This window comes from Pipistrellus kuhlii, unplaced genomic scaffold (genome assembly GCF_014108245.1).
Source record: "Pipistrellus kuhlii isolate mPipKuh1 unplaced genomic scaffold, mPipKuh1.p scaffold_m20_p_4, whole genome shotgun sequence".
NCBI lineage: Eukaryota > Metazoa > Chordata > Mammalia > Chiroptera > Vespertilionidae > Pipistrellus > Pipistrellus kuhlii.
This window is the reverse complement of record NW_023425540.1, coordinates 70,514,577-70,534,615: the sequence shown is the minus strand read 5'-3', so window position 1 is coordinate 70,534,615 and position 20,039 is coordinate 70,514,577. Positions and strand designations below refer to the sequence as shown.

At 42.9% G+C, this 20,039-nt stretch overlaps 1 protein-coding gene across 9 annotated transcripts; it reads left to right on the top strand.

Annotated features, from left to right (window-relative positions):
• The first annotated feature begins 893 nt into the window (after nt 1-893).
• On the top strand, nt 894-16,280 carry ZNF3 (zinc finger protein 3). 9 transcript variants are annotated; one of them, XM_045571639.1, is made up of 8 exons: nt 1,002-1,152; nt 2,567-2,670; nt 4,815-4,890; nt 7,803-7,923; nt 8,597-8,688; nt 8,965-9,091; nt 11,366-12,544; nt 15,308-16,280. In XM_045571639.1, the coding sequence occupies exons 4-7, from the start codon at nt 7,869-7,871 to the stop codon at nt 12,433-12,435; spliced, it is 1,344 nt and encodes a 447-aa protein (XP_045427595.1). In that variant the 5' UTR covers nt 1,002-1,152; nt 2,567-2,670; nt 4,815-4,890; nt 7,803-7,868; the 3' UTR covers nt 12,436-12,544; nt 15,308-16,280. The 9 variants fall into 9 exon arrangements, with proteins under 9 accessions (XP_036265914.1, XP_036265911.1, XP_045427595.1 ...); XM_036410021.2 differs by lacking the exons at nt 1,002-1,152; nt 4,815-4,890 and adding an exon at nt 894-978 and having other exon boundaries at nt 7,806-7,923; XM_036410018.2 differs by lacking the exons at nt 1,002-1,152; nt 4,815-4,890 and adding an exon at nt 895-978 and having other exon boundaries at nt 7,785-7,923.
• Nucleotides 16,281-20,039: the final 3,759 nt, after the last annotated feature.

The window sequence follows — 20,039 nt, the reverse complement described above, 5'->3', positions numbered from 1 at the left end:
GTGTGCAAGAGGCAGCTGGTCGATGTTTCTAACTCTCTATTCCTCTCTGTAAAAAAGTCAATAAAATATATTAAAAAACAATAACAACAACAACAAAACAACAGGCAAGGATTTATTGAACTGGCCAGGACGGCCGAGAGAGCACCATATGCAGGTGGAATCCACACTCACAACCATGCCATTCCAGGTGTAGGCAGTCCTTTTAAAGGTCTAAACCACAAAAATTTTCCTTTGTTCTAAATTCTAAATTCCAAAGGCTGGGAACAGCCTGCAGGGTTGTTCCCAGCCACATCCTGCTGGACGTTGAAATATGGACCTATCTTGCAAAAGCAGATAGTACAGAAGCAGAACTGAGCCAAGTTCATCTCTAAAGGTTATCTGCAGTTTCAACTCCTGGAGCTACTGAGTCAGCGGGAATCAATCTCCTGTGGTCCTGGTCCACAGGCACAGGAAAAGTGCCTTAGCCTCCAGGTGTCAATCTGGAAGTTGAGGTAACTATGTACCTTATTGTTTAAGCAAGTAAGTAAGTGCCGAAGCCAGAATAGCAGGGTTAAAATTCAAACAGCAGTTTTTACCCAAGTATGATTGCTACCATACTTCGTAATACGAATTGTGGGATAGTTTGCGGGGTCCTGCCCTTTTCCCATACAACAGAAAACTTTGGAAGCACCAACTTAATTTATTTGGAAATTGACTTTTTTTCATATGGATGAATCCTTCCACAGTTGACTACAACTCCGCTGGGACCCGGGTCGCTCAGAGGTACTGGGCGCCCTGGGGAGACCATCTGTGCAGCAAAAGCTAATGCACCTGGCTCCACCTTCCCGCCGCAGCGCCCCGCCTCGCAGCCTTAGCCCGGCCTGCGGCGCCTGGGCATGCGCCCTGAGGCGGAGGGGCGCGGTGGGCGGGGCGTGAGGCCCTCGTGCCCAGTCAGCAAACCACCGAGAGGCGGAGACATCCGCTTCCTAGAGGAAACAGGTGTGTGGGGGGTGGGCAAGGGATAGTGGTGGTGGTGGTGGGAAGGCCCAACCCGGAAGCTAAACGGAGGAACTTCCGTTCTTTGTTCTGTCCCCGGTGTGCGGGTCCGTGACAGTGTCCAGCGGGGCCTGGTCCGTGTCCGGAGCCCCCAAGTCTTCCGTCCCTGTCTGCAGGGTGAGTCCGGCCGCCCTCAGGGCCCGCGGTGAGACGGAGGCTGTGGTCGCCGGGGAAGGGCGTGGTGTCCGCGCCGCTGCGGCCCGTGGGATCCCCACGCCCGCCCGGAGCGGGTCCCGACGGCGCTGCTCCCTCCCTCGCCCGCAGCGGGTCCCCGACGCCGCTGCCCCCGGGACGCCCTTCCCCCGGGACGCCCTTCCGGCAGGGGAGGGGAGAACGGGGCTCCGGTTCTGGTTCGGTGGCCTAGCGCCCGGCTCGAGCACTTAGAAGTTCCACGGTGGCTGTGGAAGGGTCCCTGTCTTCCACCCGCCGATGACAGGGACGCCGACTTGGCAGCTCTCCGAGACGCTGTTAGGGGAGGTTTACACAGCTCTTCGCGCCTGCGGCAGCAGAGGAGGCCTGGTTTTACTAACCTGGGTTTTAGGATGAGAGGAGTTCTTCCAAGTGTGCATGGTTAGACTAGGTGTGGGAGGGAGTGCAGACTCAGCTTGTGGGAGTAATCCTCTGGCGTAAAGCGAGTCTTTTATGGTGAGGAGTACTGCTGTTTGGCTCCCATTTGTAACTGTATTAGATCCCTAATTTGATACGCTTTTGACGTGCCGTTTAACCTCTGAAGGGCATGTGTAAACTTCCAGAGGATGATGAACATGGAACTGAGGGACTAATTAGAGAAACTGTAGCCGAAGCCGGTTTGGCTCAGTGGTAGAGCGTCGGTCTGCGGACTGAAGGGTCCCGGGTTCGATTCCGGTCAAGGGCATGTACATTGGTTGCGAACACATCCCGGGTGGGGGGTGTGCAGGAGGCAGCTGGTCGATGTTTCTCTCTCATCCATGTTTCTAGCTCGCTCGCTCTCCCTTCCTCTGTGTAAAAAATCAATAAAATATATATATATTTTAAAAGATACCAACTTTCTTTCCTTAGTCTAAAAAAAGAAAAAGAAAAAGAAACTGTAGGTGTTTACCCCTAAGAAGAGATGTTTGAGGGAGGGGGGCATCATTCGGTTTTGAAAAATTGTGTGGAAGAGGATTCCATATCACTGAAGCTCCACAGGGCACGAGGCCTCTGTAAGGGCTTAGGTTTTCGGCTTACCATCTGGTGGCTAAGCTGTGCAGCAGGGGAGCAGAAGACACCCTTGCTGAATTGGAAGTATTGAGAGTATCCAGCAAGTTAGCTGACAATGTTAGGAACTTTAGAAGACGTTGCTTACACTGAATGGGAGGTAGACCTGGAGAACTTTCAGTTCCCTCTCAACTTTCTTCAGCTGTGCGACACAAATACCAGTTGTGGTCTTCATTAGTATTTCTTAGCATGTATCTCTCCCCCTTCCCCTCCTTACCTGTAAATATCTAGATTAGAAGTGGAGTTTATGTGAGTATTTAAATTTTTTTTTCCTTCTTTCCCCTTAATCGTACAGCATTGGCATCAACTAAAGTCAGAATTCCCAGGAACTTGAACAGAGGTTCCCAGTAATTGCTGCGGAGAGAGAGCTCCAAAGAAAGCAGGGAAGAATTACAGCAGGTAAAGCTTTCCATGGCTCGTTTTCACCACCGGGTCATCTTTCTCAGCGCCTAGAAGCAGCTCCGGGAAGAGGGGTTGGCAGTGGAGCACCTGAAGCTGTGGGAGCACAATGGAGATTTTTTTTTTCTACGAGAAACATTGTTTGCTGCTCTAGACACTGGGGACTTGTTCTCAACAATATGCCTTTGAGTTCCAGCTCTGGTTAACCCTGCTGTGAGAAGGGAGCATTGCTCTTCGTCTCTGGAGTCGGAGCCTCTGATTTTCTTTCCAAGGAGAGTTTGGATGGAGAGCTGGTTTCTTGGGGATGGGTGCTAATTAACAGTCCAGGAAATTGTAAAGTTGGTTGATAGGAACAAAGAGATGGCTAGCTCTGAGAGACATTGTTTAAAGGGACTTAGCTGGGAGACTGTTAGTGGCAAGAGAGTATGTTATCCACCTTGAACTGGTGGGCCTGGCTCATACCTGATTCGGTGCTTTTCAGCCTGACTGGTGTGGTTCAGTGGTTGAGCGTGGAGCTATGAGCTGGGAAGTCAGGGCACATGCCCAGATTGTAGGGTCGTGCAGGTTTCTCTCATCATTAATGATTCCATATCTCCCTCTCTTTTCCTCTCTGAAATCGTTAAAAAAAAAAAAAATACATTTTTAAATGCTTTTCGCTGTGAATGGTGTTGGTAGTGAGCATTTTATACCCCTTTGTTGCCCAAAGACTAGAGTTCTCTGAAATCTCAGTGGCTCTCAGACCAGGCCCCTTCCCTTTTTATGCCCATGGGAATGCAGCAGTCTGTGATGATAAAGCAAATGTTGTTCCTGGATTTTTACTCCTTTTAGTAGAGCTTTGCAGTATAGTTGGCACTCAGGTGTTTTTTGTTTTTTTTTGTTTTTTTTAATATATTTTATTGATTTTTTACAGAGAGGAAGGGAGAGAGATAGAGTAGAGCAGTGTTTTTCAACCTTTTTTGGGCAAAGGCACACTTGTTTCATGAAAAAAATCACGAGGCACACCACCATTAGAAAATGTTAAAAAATTTAACTCTGTGCCTATATTGACTATACATTTTATATAAAGTAATTCTCTTGAATAGGAATCAAATAAACACAAAGAAAGTATTTTATAATTACTTTATTATGAAATATTAAGTAAACAAAATAGTGAAAAATTATAAAATTCTTGTCTGCACCTACGGCACACCAGGCAACATCTCGCGGCACACTAGTGTGCTGCGGAACAGCGGTTGAAAAACGCTGGAGTAGAGAGTTAGAAACATCGATGAGAGTCATTGATCAGCTGCCTCTTGCACGCCTCCTACTGGGGATGTGTCTGCAGCCAACGTACATGCCCTTGACCTTTCAGTCCTCATGACCTTTGGCTCTATCCACTGAGCTAAACTGGTTTCAGCGGCACTCAGTTTTGTGTTATATGAGCAAATAAGAGAGGGGCTGTAAACAAAATCCAGGATGTTGTGTATTTTTTTTTTCTTGCTTGAGGATAAGGATGCTTAGATGGCTGCTGCATCTGTTCTAGAATTGTTTATTTATTTGAAAGAGACGGAGGAAGGGGGGAGGGGAGAAACAATGATTTGTTGTTCCCACTTATTTATGCATTCATTGGTTGCTTCTTGTATATGCCCTGACTGTTGATCGAACCTGCAACCTTGGTGTATTGGGATGGCATTCTAACCAACTGAGCTACCCTGTCAGGGTTTAGATCTGTTGATTCTTGCCACAGTATTTAGTGAAGGGAAACTTTTACCTGAGATGAAACCTTAGATTAGGTGTTAATGTTACATTTAATTACTAGGGCCAGAGAAAAGATCTCTTTTACTTGTTGTAATATTTGGGGGTTTAGGGACATTAGTAGGGATAAAAACAGAGTAATCAGTAATCTTGTATTTTTTTTTTTTTTTTAAGTATTGGTCTCTGCTTCAGGGATTTATATTCTGACCTAAGGAAATGTATTAGAAGAGAAGGGAGATAAAAATAAAGTTGGTTGCTACCTTCTCAGTGAGAGGAAACATACCAAATGGGACTAATCTTTTACTTACTTACTAGTGGCCCAGTGCACGGATTCATGCAGATTGAAAGGAAAATAATTGGAAGAAATATTTTTTAAAAAACCACAAAAACGTTTTATTGATTCTTTACAGAGAGGAAGGTAGAGGGATAGAGAGTTAAAAACATTGATGAGAGAGAAACATTGATCAGCTGCCTCTCACACACCCCTTCCTGGGGATGTGCCAGCAACCAAGGTACATGCCCTTGACCTGAATCGAACCCAGGACCCTTCAGTCTGCAGACCAACACTCTATCCACTGAACCAAACCAGTTAGGGCTAGAAAATATATTTTAATTTCGATATTCGCCCTTTCTCTATAATAGAAGTGCCAACCAAATTCAAACCAGCAATGACAGATCAAAACACACATGCGATTGGTGCCAGCGAGAGCTTTCAATGTATCATGCATGTGTTGGTCAACTTAGCCTTTTATATATATAGAATAAACTTGCTTAAGTAGATCTGCTTTCTGATGTAGCTAAACTTTTTCCAGCCCAGTGAAGCACCCCAACTTCTCTTTCAGATAATTGTGAGCAACACAACAGTAAATATCAACATGAGGCATATTATTATTGTAGATCATATAGGGAGAACAAAGGGTAAAACATTTAATGGCAGCAGTGTTTGACTATATTCTGCTCAGTGAGAAAATCTGAAGTCATTTTCAAGGTCTACCATTTCTTCTTTTCAGTTGGGTCAAGTTTCTAAACTTTATAGATCTCCATTTTCTGGCTAATGAAAAGAAAATAGGATTCCACTGAGTCTCCTATCTACTTACTCCAGGACTTCTGTGGTAATCAAATGAGATGAGGCATAGGAAAACGCTTCACAGACATGTAAAGTGTGAAATGTTGCCAAAACTGGTTTGGCTCAGTGGATAGAGTGGCAGCCTGCGGACTGAAGGGTCCCGGGTTCAATTCCAATCAAGGGCATGTACCTTGGTTGCTGGCACATCCCTAGTAGGGGGCGTGCAGGAGGCAGCTGATTGATGACTCTCATGGATGTTTCTAATTCTCTATCCCTCTCCCTTCCTCTCTGTAAAAAATCAATAAAATATACTTTTTTTAAAAAAGGGAAACTTAAAAAAAATAAAAATTAGTGTGAAATGTTTGCACCTGGCTATAAAGCAAGTTGTGTTCCTGGGCTAAAAAAACTGTAAGGAGGCTAGTCGCCACTAGGGAGAGGAAGCTGGTCATTGCTATGTGACATCATTACCCAGACAGTTGGACACTTAGCATATTATCCATATATATATATATATTATTCTTTAATCCTCACTCAAGGGTATTTTTCCCCCCCAGATTTTCAGACAGAATGGAAGGGAGGGAGAAGGGGGGTAGGGGAGAGAGAAACATTGATTGGTTGCCTCCCACATGCTCCTTGACTGGACGAGAGATCAATCCACAACTGAGGTACATGCCCTTAACCAGGAATTGAACCCTGAACCCTGCTTTATATGAACAGGATAACTGCTGAGCCAAAGCAGCCAGGGCTGGGACTAGTGTTTTAGGTCCGAGTAAATATATACACCCAGTTCCTATAATGAGACTCAGGAAGACCACAAAAAGGGCTCAAGTTCTTAGACAGTGTCTCACCTATGACTGGGACTGAAAGCAGAAAACCATTTTAGAAACAAAGGGAAGAATTTATCTCATTTAATTTAATAGAGTTGTTTGACCTAGTTCTGTGAAACAGGCGTTGTTTCCCCAGGTTTTTTAAAATGAGAAGTTTCTCTGGTCTCTGTTATTTGAGTGCTCTTTCATGGTCCCTTTTCCTCTAATTATAATAGCTAAATTTAATATAACAGCTAGAAATTTAAGTGTTTTCTCTCTCCTGCCAATTCTAGTGTTTATGAGATTTCTTTTTCTCCTCTATAAACAAATAGCTTTCTCCATTATCCCAAAAAATTTTTCAAGTATATTTTTATTGATTTCAGAGTGGAAAGGAGAAAGAAATATCATTGATGAGAGAGAATCATTGATCAGCTGCCTCTTGCATGCCCAAACTGGAGATCCAGCCAGCAACCCGGGCATGTGTCCTAACTGGGATTGGACTATGACTTCCTGGTTTATAAGTTGACGCTTAACCACTGAACCATGCCAACTGGGCCCAAATATTCCCCCCCCCCCAAAAAAAAAAAAATTCTCAAAATGTATATGATTTTGCAATCTATATGTGTACTATTTTTTTTCACTTTATTCTGATACTTTTCATTTTGATAGTTGCTTAGTATTTCATTCTATTAATGTCATTATTTGGCACTAGTATTCTCCAATTTTTGCTGTTAAAAATATCCCTCAAGCCGAAGCCAGTTTGGCTCAGTGGCAGAGCGTAGGTCTGCGGACTGAAAGGTCCCAGGTTCGATTCCAGTCAAGGGCATGTACATTGGTTGTAGGCACATCCCTGGTAGGGGGTGTGCAAGAGACAGCTGGTAGATGTTTCTCTCTCATCGACGTTCCTAGCTCTCTATCTCTCTCCCTTCCTCTCTGTAAAAAATCAATAAAATATATATTTTTTAAAAAATATATATATCCCTCAAGCCGAAACCGGTTTGGTCAGTGGATAGAGCGTCAGCCTGCAGACTGAAAGGCGCCAGGTTCGATTCCTGTCAAGGGCATGTACCTTGGTTGTGGGCACATCCTCAGTGTGGTGTGTGCAAGAGGCAGCTGATCGATGATTCTCTTTCATTGATGTTTCTAACTCTCTCTCTCTCTTTTTTTCTTAATATATTTTATTGATATTTTACAGAGAGGAAGAGATCAATAAAATAATACAATATATTGTAAAAAAATCAATAAAATATATTTTAAAAAATATCCCTCAGTTTCTGTGCGGAGCCAAAGGTAGGATATAATCAAGGAACTTTTAGTGATTCTCCTATAATTACATTACAGGGAGTAGGAGAATATATATTCATCAGGGTCTTAAAGACTAGCCCCAGTTGCTGCATTTTTCTCTCATTGTTCTTAGGTACTAACTAAAATGCTAGTTCCCCTCTGTATTAAGGAGATGGGTTGTGTGTGTTTTAAAATCTTTGAACGTTGAAGTTTTGCTTCTGCAGTGCTTCCTCTTTCTTATTTAGAAAACCTATTTCCTGCTGAGTCTGCAAATAGGAGACCAGAGACACGAGCTTCTGGCCTTATCCATGGAAACTCAGGCTGATCATGCATCTCAGGAACCTCAGTCCCTGCTTGAGAGTGGTATGGAATAGGGGATTCATTTATTCTTTTATTCAATCATTCAATAATCATCTATTGAAATTTCAAGTACTCGGATAATTGCTAGAATCCTGATATGATTAAGGTCTGTGGGTTCCTTGTGAAAGATTAAGAAAACTGTGACAGTCACCAAATTCCATTTTCTAGGGGCTTTGCAGCAGCCAATAGTGTTTTGGGATTTACAGATCTGAGGGATAGAGTGTTACGTCTTCAGTCAGATGGGGTGAAGCTCCTAGTTTTCCTCTGGTCTAAGAGAACATCATGTGATAGTTTGAATTCAGTGATGTGGCGAATGATGGAAGGGATATGAGCAGGACAGCCTGTGTTTCTGGCCAAGTTGGGAGAATAGACAAGAACACATCCATCACTAATTATAGGATGGCAACTTTCACTGAGAGTAGAGTGACTGGAGAGAAAGAAAGGGACTGAGGGCAGAGTAGAGAGCAAGAATCAATAGGGCTTTACACATCTCTCTTTAGGATAGGCCCACACTAAATGTACCTGTTATAACACCTTAGTAGCTGCAGAGGAAGTGAATTTAGAAATGTCAGAGGAGTAGGTCCTAGGTTGTCCCAGGACCCTATGAGTTTTCTGTAAGTTGGGGGGCCAGACAGCAGCAGATAGACTCACTCATAGACACTTTTATTGTCCTCAGATCTTCCTTCCTCAAAAGTTCCCGAATTTTCCAACAAGGACAGTTTGGGGGATGAGATGCTGGCAGCTGCACTTCTAAAAGCCAAGTCTCAGGTGAGCTGTGATCCCCTTATCTTTTTCTTTCCCATTTCGTGGACATTTTTGGTATAGCAACATCCCATTCAATGCCCCAACCACAATTCACTCCATCAGGACCGTGGTCCTTTCCTGCTGAGTAAGACTTTCTTGGACTCTCATATCTCTTCACCCTAATCACCTTTCCCCAGATTTCCAAATATTACTCAACCCTATCCCAATTTTCATTTTCATTTTTGGTGCTGCCAGTCCTACCCTCACCCTGAAATTTCATGCAGGAATGTGTTGTTTCAGGAGTTGGTGACATTTGAAGATGTGGCTGTATACTTTATCCGGAAGGAGTGGAAGCGTTTGGAGCCTGCTCAGAGGGATCTCTATAGAGATGTGATGCTGGAGAATTATGGGAATGTGTTCTCATTGGGTAAGGAGTTATGCTTCCTCAATAAAACTCCCTTGGCATTTCTTTGCTTCCTTATTTGCTAGTAACGTTTTTTTTTAAATATATTTTATTGATTTTTTTTTTTTTTTTTTTTTTTTTTTTTACAGAGCAGAAGGGAGAGAGATAGAGAGATAGAAACGTTGATGAGAGAGAAACATCGACCAGCTGCCTCTTGCACACCCCCTACCAGAGATGTGCCCACAGCCAATGTACATGCCCCTGACCGGAATCGAACCTGAGACCTTTCAGTCCGGCTAGTAACATTTGAGTTGATGAAATAACTAAGGACTGACTTAGTCTCAGAAAATTCTAACAGTAATAGTAACCCCTTTTGTATAGTACTTTGCAGTTTATAAAGAGGTTTCACATATATATTCTCATTTAATCCTCATAGTAACGGCAGTGGAAGTAGCAAGAATTATCCTCACTTCATAGGTGAGGAAAGAGGTCAGAGGTCTTAAATGTTTTATACATGTTCTGATAGCTGGTTGGTGGCAGCTCAAGCCTTGGTCTTTTAAGTCCAAATATGATGCTTTTCCCCATGCTATTCTTAGAATTTAACATATAATCAAGAGACTTTTCCAAAAGATTAACAAATTGGGGTCCCTGAACATGTGAAGTACTGGGCTGTGCCCAGGTGAACATTCTGGAACTCTGTGTCTTTGGAACTCTGTCTCCTCCCTTCTTTGTTGGACTGCCTCTAGGGATTTGTTGCTTTGTTCATGATCTAATGCAACTGCTGCTCTGGTAGAAATTTTAATTTGGTATAGGGAGCAATTATCTTTTTAACCTTTAGTCTGTAGACTGTTAATTCCTTGTCTCTTTCCTATTTTCAGTGAAAACTTTTTCCTGAGCAGTGCCAGGTCTTCCTAACTCCTATTTGAGACCTCCTTGACATTTCCTTTCTGTAACCTGCAGATCCTCAGTTAGGGATTGAGCTCTTGATATGAGCAGGATAAAGCCTTGTCCCATGTTTTTTCCGATGAGCAGGATTCCCATTTCTATGTGTGTGTTTTTTGTGTGTTTTTAAATCTTCATCAGAAGAATGACAATTTTTCCCCATTGATTTTTTTTTTTTTTAGAGAATATAGAAGGGAGGAGGGAGGGGAATAGAGGGAAAGAGGAGAGAGGGAGAGAAACAGCAATGTGAGAGAGACACATTAATTGGTTGCTTCCCGAACACGCCCTGATTGGGGCCAGGGATTGAACCTGCAACCCAGGTATGTGCCCTTGGCTGGGCATCAAACCCAAGATCCTCTGGTATGCCGCCAACCAGGGTTCCCATTTCTGTATTTTGACATGATATCTAGGCAGAGGAAGAGCTGAGGGTCCTAGGTTTGAAGGGAATTAAGAAGAGAGAGATTCTGAAAGGTACCTGTTCAAGTGAGGGATAAATAGCTATTTCTGGTCCTAACACTTTTTTATTGACAGCCTAAAAATGCTAACATCTAGACCCTTTATAAATGTGAAGTTCCCTTTAGAAACTCTTAAGACAGTGAAAATAGAGAAATCATAAATGGAAATTGTTTACATATTCTCACATCATAGCATAGCCTTCTAGGCCTAAGGCCAACAAATGGACTTTGCCTGTTTCCTGAATTTGACATACATGGCACAGCTACAAACAACTATTTTCCCCCCCTAGGGCAGTGGTTGGCAAACTGCGGCTCGCGAGCTGTGGTTTGCCGCTTTGTTGACTAATGAGTTTGCTGACCACTGGAATAGGGGCTTATTCACAAGGAACAACAACAGCCTGCAATTGTTGGAATTGAGAGTCTAAGTCAGTGGTCGGCAAACTCATTAGTGAACAGAGCGGCAAACCATGGCTCTGAGCCGCAGTTTGCCGACAGCTGACCTAGGGCTGGAGGGGATTACTAATGATTTCAACCTCGGTGATCCTTCCTGCTCTGCTACTGTTTCTCAACACCTTTTCTTAAACAGTTCTGGTAGTCACCATCTCCCAAATTATTGATATATCTACAGTCTTTAACCTCTCCGAAGACTTGCTCACTTCATTAAACATGTTCTTCCCTGCCTCTACCTGATCCATTCTCTCCTTACAATCCAATTTTCTCTATACTTCTAGCTGGTATCTCAGTTTTGCTTCCTACCTTTTTCCTGTCCTGTTTCCTCTTCTTTCATTTTGCCTTACTACACACAGCCTGGGCAGGTAAGAGGCATGCCCATGATTATCCTGTCCTCTGGTTTGATTTTTCCACAAGGAACCAGTGATGTTTGTATTTTGTATTGTGCCAGATGGTGAGACGAGAACTGAGCATGACCAAGAAATTTCTGAAGATACAGAATCACATGGGGTGCTATTGGGAAGATTCCAAAAGGATATTTCTCAGGGTCTTAAGTTTGAAGAAGCCTATGAAAAAGAAGTCATTCTCAACAGGCAGCTGGGGAACTCTTCTGGAGAAAAACTGCATAGGAAGATACAAGATTTTGGTCAAGTGACAGTTGAGGAAAAGCTAACCCCTGTGATAGAGAGAAGTGAGAAATATAATGATTTTGGGAACAGCTTCACTGTGAGTTCCAACCTTATTTCACATCAGAGACTTCCTGTGGGAGACAGACCCCATAAGTGTGATGAATGTAGCAAGAGCTTTAATCGAACTTCAGACCTTATTCAACATCAGAGAATTCACACTGGGGAAAAGCCCTATGAATGTAATGAATGTGGGAAAGCTTTTAGCCAGAGCTCCCATCTGATTCAGCATCAGAGAATCCACACTGGAGAGAAGCCTTATGAATGTAATGATTGTGGGAAGACCTTCAGTTGTAGCTCTGCTCTCATTCTACATAGAAGGATCCACACTGGAGAGAAACCTTATGAATGTAACGAGTGTGGGAAAACGTTTAGCTGGAGCTCCACCCTCTCTCATCATCAGAGAATCCACACTGGAGAGAAACCATATGCTTGTAATGAATGTGGAAAAGCCTTCAGTAGAAGCTCTACCCTCATTCATCACCAGAGGATCCACACTGGAGAGAAGCCCTATGAATGTAATGAATGTGGGAAGGCCTTCAGCCAGAGCTCACACCTCTACCAGCACCAGAGAATCCACACTGGAGAGAAGCCCTATGAATGTATGGAATGTGGAGGAAAGTTTACCTATAGTTCAGGCCTTATTCAGCATCAAAGAATTCACACAGGGGAGAATCCCTATGAATGTAATGAGTGTGGGAAAGCCTTTAGGTATAGTTCAGCTCTTGTTCGCCACCAGAGAATTCACACTGGAGAGAAGCCTTTGAATGTAATGGGGATGAGCAAAAGTTCTCTGAGAGTTACTGCTGAATTAAATATCAGAGAGTCTACATGAAAGAGAACCACACACCTGTTTTCCTCACTTCCTCTGGGTCTGAAGACCCCCTGCCTTACTATAAAAGTATGAACAATTAGGATGTGTCCCTTCTGATACAAATCTTTCACTTTAGAGTAGGGGTGTCGAACTCAATCAGAGAAGGGGCCAAAACCTAAAATCCAGCCTAAATCGCGGGCCGAATGGTTTACTGAACAGTCATAAACTGACAATGTTAATCAGAAATGTGAATTTAAAATGAGTGGAACAATCTTTTCCTTAACAGTGCTGTTAACCAACTCACATGCTATCAAGCAAAACAGTATTATTGGTATCAAGCAAAACAGTAATATTGGAATGTACCTAAAATGCTCATTGTTTTGTTTTCTGGCTAGATGTCTGACACCGTTTTCCCCGGATCAATGAGTCAATGTTCGGTTTTATTTCTTGGGCTGTAGCAACCCGCAAAACAGCATGGAGGTTGTCATCGGTAATGCGTGATCTGTGCTTGTTTTTGTTCAGATTCATTATTGAAAACATCTGTTTACAAAGATAGGTGCTCCCGAACACGGATAGAATACGGGCAGCATGAAGTCGGAGCTCTGGCATTGAGTCAGGGGGCAGTAGAGGGTAGAAGTCCTCAATTTCAACATCCTGAAACCTTGATTTCAGGCCACTGTCAGACTGAAGCTCGATTATCTCCATCTGAAGGTGATGGGGCACATTGTTGACATCAACTGTAAAAGGATTGGCAAAGATGTCAAAGCCTGAGTGCTGTGTTCTAAAGCACATGTGTCAAACACAAGGCCCGCAGGCCAAATCCGTCCTGCCAGGCCTTGCAATGTGGCCCGCACCGCGCTGTCATCACTGCACTCCGCTGCGTTTCCATCACAATGACAGTTTATGACTGTTCAGTAAACCATTCGGCCCGTGATTTAGGCTGGATTTTAGATTTTGGCCCCTTCTCTGATTGAGTTCGACACCCCTATTCTAAAGTCAGAGAAGCGCCGCTCAAATTCACTTAGTAAACAGCTAACTTTGGTAGCCAGCCTACTGCAAGGAAAAGTACCAGAAATAGTGGTTGAGATACTCAAACAAACGGGAAAGTGGGCAAGATTGTTCTGTTCCAGTTGGGACTTCCATAGTTGAAGTTTACGCTGGAATGCTGTGATCATGTCAGACATCTTCGTGATGACTTGTTTGCGTCCCTGCAGCTTCAGATTCAGTTGGGCGAGATGCTCGCGTATGTCACACATCATAGCAAAATCACATAGCCAGGCGGGATCCGACAGTTCAGGCAAGGGCTTTCCTTTACTTTCCATGAAAAGAGCAATTTGTTCTCTGAGCTCAAAAAATCTTTTGAGGACTGCGCTCTTGCTCAGCCATCTTACTTCTGTGTGGTATGGCACGTCTCCATGCTCTGCACCCACCTCCTGTAAAAACTGCTGGAATTGGCGATGATTCAGGCCACGTGCCCGTATAAAGTTAATAGTTTTAATGACTGTGGTCATTATGTCATTCATGTCCAGAACTTTTCCACACATAGCCTCTTGGTGGATAATGCAATGATAAGTAATCAAGGGTGTGTGGCAGTGACTTTTTTGCATTCTTTCCTTCATTAGTCCAACCAAGCCTTTCTTTTCTCCGCACATTGAAGGTGCGCCATCGGTAGTTAGCCCCACCAACTTTTCCCAGGGTAATTTAAAATTATTTATAGATTTCTCCACAGCCTCAAATATATCTCTACCAGTCGTCGTCCCATGCATGGCAGCTACATCCAAAAGTTCCTCAGTGACAGAGAGGTCGGTCTTCGTAGCACGTATAAAGATGGACAGCTGCGCTGTATCAGTGTTGTCTGTGCTTTCATCGATAGCAAGTGAAAAAGCGAGATAACTGCATGCCTGTTCGGCCAGCTGTGATGATAGATTTCCTGAGAGTTCTTGAACTCTATCTGCAATGGTGTTTCTTGACAAACTGACATTTTGAAACTCTGTATCTGGTCTGGGCATACTTGCTCACACACTTTTAGCATGCATTGCTTCAAAAAGGCATCCTCTGAAAAACACCTTGAAGTACGGGCAATTTCTTCAGCCACTATAAAGCTTGCTTTCACTGCAGCATCATTTTTCGCTGTAGCCTTTGTAAACATTTGCTGCTGTGATTGTAGTTTGCCTTTTAGTTCTTTAACAATTTTATGCTTTTCTTCCAAAGTATATTTGCCATACTTAACATTATGTTTGGTGTCAAAATGATGACGTATATTGTACTCTTTCATCACCGACACTGTCTCATAACACAATATACACACTGGTTTGCCCTCTCTAAGCACAAACATGTATTCATTTTCCCATTTGTCATTAAATTGTCTGCTTTCACCGTCAACTTTTCTTTTCCTGGACATTTTGGGATCAATATTGGCAGTAAAAGATGTAGTTTATTGGAAATCTGCGTTAGAAGGAAAAAGTTGAAAACTGCACAGGGATAGCTTGATTTGGCAGATGGAGTGGAGAAAAAAAAGTCAGTCAATAAATGCCTGGCTGGGTACAGATAGCAGATTCTGTTGCGATTTTTATGCCTGCACTTTATACCAGGAACTGGCAGCTTCTGCTGTGTATTTTTTATGCCCGCACACTCACTCTCTCCTCTGCTCTGCCACCCGCACAACCACATCGGATGCCGGACTATAGGTCATGCCTCCTGAATCTCGCGTGACTTGTTATCTGTGCGCACGCGTAATAGCAAGTACGGCGGCCGGCGAGATCACAAGCCGCCTATGTCACCGCGTGTCATTGTGATGGAACGCAGCGGAGTGCAGTGATGACAGTGTGGTGCGGGCCACATTGCAAGGCCTGGTGGGCCGGATTTGGCCCGCGGGCCTTGTGTTTGACGTGTGCTTTAGAGAATGGGGAAAATTGGGCAAATTATCCTGGCACAGTGATTAGCAACCTGGTCAGTTTCCTCAGGAACAATACCAGCCTTAAAAAATTAGGAGGCAAGCAGCAGATTAAGTGCTGGAAATAGAGGGAAGCTCTGGGACCAATCACCTTCCATTATGGAAGAGAGTTTGCACTAGATCGTATTTCTCACGCCATGGGAGCCTTTCTTATCAAGGTGAGGGTGGAAGCACAATAGGAGTAAAATTCTAAGGATTCCTCTAGTTGGAGTCGGGATACTCAGCACAGGTGGCAGTGGAAAGAATGTTCTGGGTCCTGTTACTTGCTAAGAAAGGGAAAAGGAATATCAAATGTGTTGAAGTAACAAGCTGTTAACAAAAGGAAGGAGAAAGGATGCTGTATGTGGAAGCCACTGTTCCTCATCCTGCTTTAAGTTTTGATAAGGAAATAGGGTGATGAGGGATTTGTTATTTGAGGGTGAGGAGTTTCTGAAAGTATTTTGGCAATTTTGTTGGAGAACCCAGGACTAATTGGGAAGTACAGCTAATCCATGAGTCTAACATGAGGAAATGGATCAAAAGAATTTAGCATTAGTCTTTTTTATTTCCTCTTCTCGCCCTTTTTTTCTCATCACTCCTGTGATAAGTTATTTAATTCAAACCCTAGTGACTTAAGGATGCTTTTAAGGAGCTTGTTCAGCCAGCTTGCTGTGCCCTCTGTCACCTATGACCTGTCACATCTGGCCCCAGCAGCCAAACTTCTGACGCCACCTCTGACTTTAACAGCAGAGTATGAATGCAAACATAGCAAAGCCCAGAGAAGGAAGGCTCTGGCCTGTGCCTGGTGGCAGGGCTCTTTGCTGGGTTAAGATGGAGCTCCTGAATTTACCAGCTGAAGGGATGACCTCATGTTTTCCCAGTCCTGCTCATCCTGTAGCATAAATGAAGTGCACTATTAAACAGAATAGTTTTTTCAGAAGAAGGGCTTGAGTGTGTTCTTGTGTAGAGGCCAAGTTTATCTTAATTTAAACAGTGACTATAAATGGAATCTTTAAAAATTAACCTTAAAAATATTTTTACAGCCAACCATTTCTGTCAGTCACAAATATGTGACCTCTTTCCCTCAAAATTCCCAGTCTAGATACTACAGACTTTTTCATCATTTATACAATCTCTCCTTTTATATTCACATACAGGTTTTTTTGTGCTGCATATCATTCTGTGTGGTATGATACTAAAATCAGCTAAAACGAGGAAGGTTACTGGGCATGGGAATCCCTGATAAGAGCTTACTTGAATGTTGGGTAGCAATGGGCATTTAGATTATTTTAAGTTTATTGTTGAAAGAATTGCATATATATATATATGTCTTTATTGATTTCAGAGCGGAAGAGAGAGAGAGAGAAACATCAATGATGAGAATCATTTTTCAGCTGCCTCCTGCATGCCCTGACTGGGAGTTGAACCATGATCTTCTGACTCATAGGTCAGTCCTCAACCACTGAGCCACGCACTGCACTAATTCCTTTTTATTTTAGAGGAGGGGAGAGAGACATTGATTAGCTGCCTCCTGTATGCTCCTTACTGGGGATAAAGCTCACACTTGACATGTGCCCTGAACTGGAATTCAACCAGTGATCTTTTGGTTCATGGACGACACCAGTTAACTGAGCCACACTGGCCAGGGTGTGTTTTTAAATGAAACTCTTGACTCATCTCTGACATTCATCACATACTTGCGGATTGTTTCTCAAAGTGTAGACTAGAGAAATGAACTAGAATCACTAGGCTGCTTGTTAGTAGTACATATTCTAAATCCCAATTCAGACAAAATTATTCCTGAGAATAGAACTCAAATATCTATATTGAAAAATAAAAAATAATGGAATAGAGAAAATTCCTAGGAAAAGATAAACTTGAGCTAGGTCTTATAGATAAGATGTGGTAAATAAGAAGAGGTTCTAGGCAGGATGGTTGGGGTGGGCCTGAGTATGGCCACTTAATGTGGAGCTCTGGGAAAGACCCCTAAACAGGAAGGGTCAGCCCCTTCTCTGCCTAGATGCTGGCCCTCCACCTCCCATGACTTCATGACTCAGACCCTCTCGGTGGGACCTGAGACTGCGGGCCATTACATGAAAAATGTTTTTTGAAAAGGTCTCAAACAATTTTCATAACATTTTATTCACCTCATTTCCCTGATTATTCCTGTCCCCATCAATTCCTCTTAATCCCTAACTGAGCAGTTCTTAATGTACCGTATTTTTCGGACCATAAGACGCTCTGGACCATAAGACGCACCAGTTTTTAGAGAAGGGAAATGAAGAAAAAAAGATTCTGAAACAAATAGTGTCCTAAAATATTTTATGTGCATTAAAACCCAACATCACAGTCATAAACACATGTAATCAACCCTGTAAAGTAAACAGTAGCATTTAGAACCATTTTAGAGCCGGGCAAGCACACAGAGACCACACACAGCCGGGCAAGTAAAAAAACTTTTTTTTTAAAGTATATGTGTAGGCTATATTTGGACCATAAGACGCAGGGACTTTTCCCCCCCACTTCTGGGGGGAAAAAGTGCGTCTTATGGTCCGAAAAATACGGTATATGATACTCGAGTCTCAGTGAATCCATTTATTTCCAAGACCACTATTCAATGCAAGTAAGTTTTAAATCTGCGTGTGTGGTACTGATCTTTCCCAAACTCCAGTCTTGGGTCTCCAGCAGACTGCAGGGCATTTACACTTGGATCTTTTATATATTTTTTTTAATTGATTTTTTACAGAGTGGAAGGGAGAGAGAGAGAAACATCTACCAGCTGCCTCCTGCACACCCTCTACTGGGGATGTGCCCGCAACCAATGTACATGCCCTTGACCAGAATTGCACCTGGGACCTTTCAGTCCGCAGACCAGCGCTTTATCCAACTGAGCCAAACCGGTTTCGGCTACACTTGGATCTTTTAAAAGTTTCAAATGATGTGTTTCAAGTCAGTTATGTCTTCCCTATCAATGCCCCCTCTCAAAATTTGAGTCTTTATTTTTAAATATATATTTGTATTGATTTCAGTGAGGGAGAGAGAGAAACATCAATGATAAGAGAATCATTGATTGGCTGCCTCCTGCACACCCCCTACTGGGGATGGAGCCCACAACCTGGGCATATGCCCTTGACCGTAATCAAATCCTGGACCCTTTAGTCCACAGGCTGACTCTCTATCCGTTGAGCCAAACCAGCTAGGGCACTTGTACATTTTTAAGTTATTTGTATCCTATACCTAACCAACATCAATCCTGTGCAGGCTCAGTGAACATGCAATGGGAAGATGAGATTATCAGAGGGGAAGTTTTTAGAGTTGAGATCATGGAGGAGGTGGGATTTCCAAGTGATGACGCATGTACTCTACCTGGTCTCTTTCCAAATGTTTTTCATATATTAAATCATTTATTACTCACTATGACCTGTGTTTAAGGCAGTTATTACTATAATCCCATTTTACAGACAAGGAAACTATTGGAGATACAACAATGAGATCAGAAAAACACACACACACACACAAATCAATGAGATCAGGGTTCTACTTAGTGGAGGCTGGGCCCCAGGTAGATGGCTTGGATGTGAGATGGGGAGGCACCCGCCTCTGAAGAAAATCTTGGCAATAATATTGTCCTGTCAGTTATGGTTCTACAAACTATAGTTCATCCTCTTCATTTCCATTGCTGTTAACTTGAGTTCAGGACAGGTCTTCATTCCCCCTCGAATCATATAGTCTCCTGATGGATTGATATCTTAATTTTCTCTCATTACAAAGCACTCCCCAAAGCACTATACCCAGTTTGTCACTTTTTAAAAAATATATATTTTATTGATTTTTTATAGAGAGGAAGGGAGAGAGAGAGAGCGAGCCAGAAACGTCGATGAGAGAGGAACATCGACCAGCTGCCTCCTACACACCCCCCACCGGGGATGTGCCCGCAACCAACATATATGCCCCTGACCAGAATCGAACCTGGGACCCTTCAGTCCGCAGACTGACGCTCTACCACTGAGCCAAACCGGTTTCGGCAGTTTGTCACTTCTTTATCAGAACGTTTCAGTGGCTGCTGCTCTTATAGAATAAAATTCAAACTCCTTAACTGTATGTAGTCAAGGCTTTTCTTGAGCTGGTTGCCACATAAATGTCTGGCCTTAATTCTTAGTGCTCTTCTTCACACATCTGAAAATCAAATGTGTGAAAAGCCAGAGTTGGCAGTCAGAGCAGTAAAAGCAGGTTTTATTCAGAACTATTGCAGTAGGGGGAAAGAGACCTCCATAATTGAACCTGGGACTTTTCAGTAAGCAGACCCACACTCTACCCACTGAGTCAAACTGGCTTGGACTTAAAGAATTGTGTTTTTTGTTGTTGTTTTTTAATTAAATTATTGTTTTTTTAAAGCTCTTCAAAAATATTTTCTTTTTTAAAAAATTATAAAGTTTAAATTTTTTCTACTTAAAAAAAAATGAAAGTTCAGTCAGGTGCACTATTTTAAATATGTCAGCAAAGAACTGAAGATTTTGAAATGAATAAGAAATGACTGAGTCTAGATAAGAAGGGACCCGGAGGGGCAGGTGGCCGGGGGGGAAAATTTATATATAGACTATTTTCTGCATACAAAGAGACATATGGTCAGAGCGGTTTCTCCAGGAATGATAAAGGATTCTTATCTTCCTTGTGTATTCTCTGCTTTGGTGCT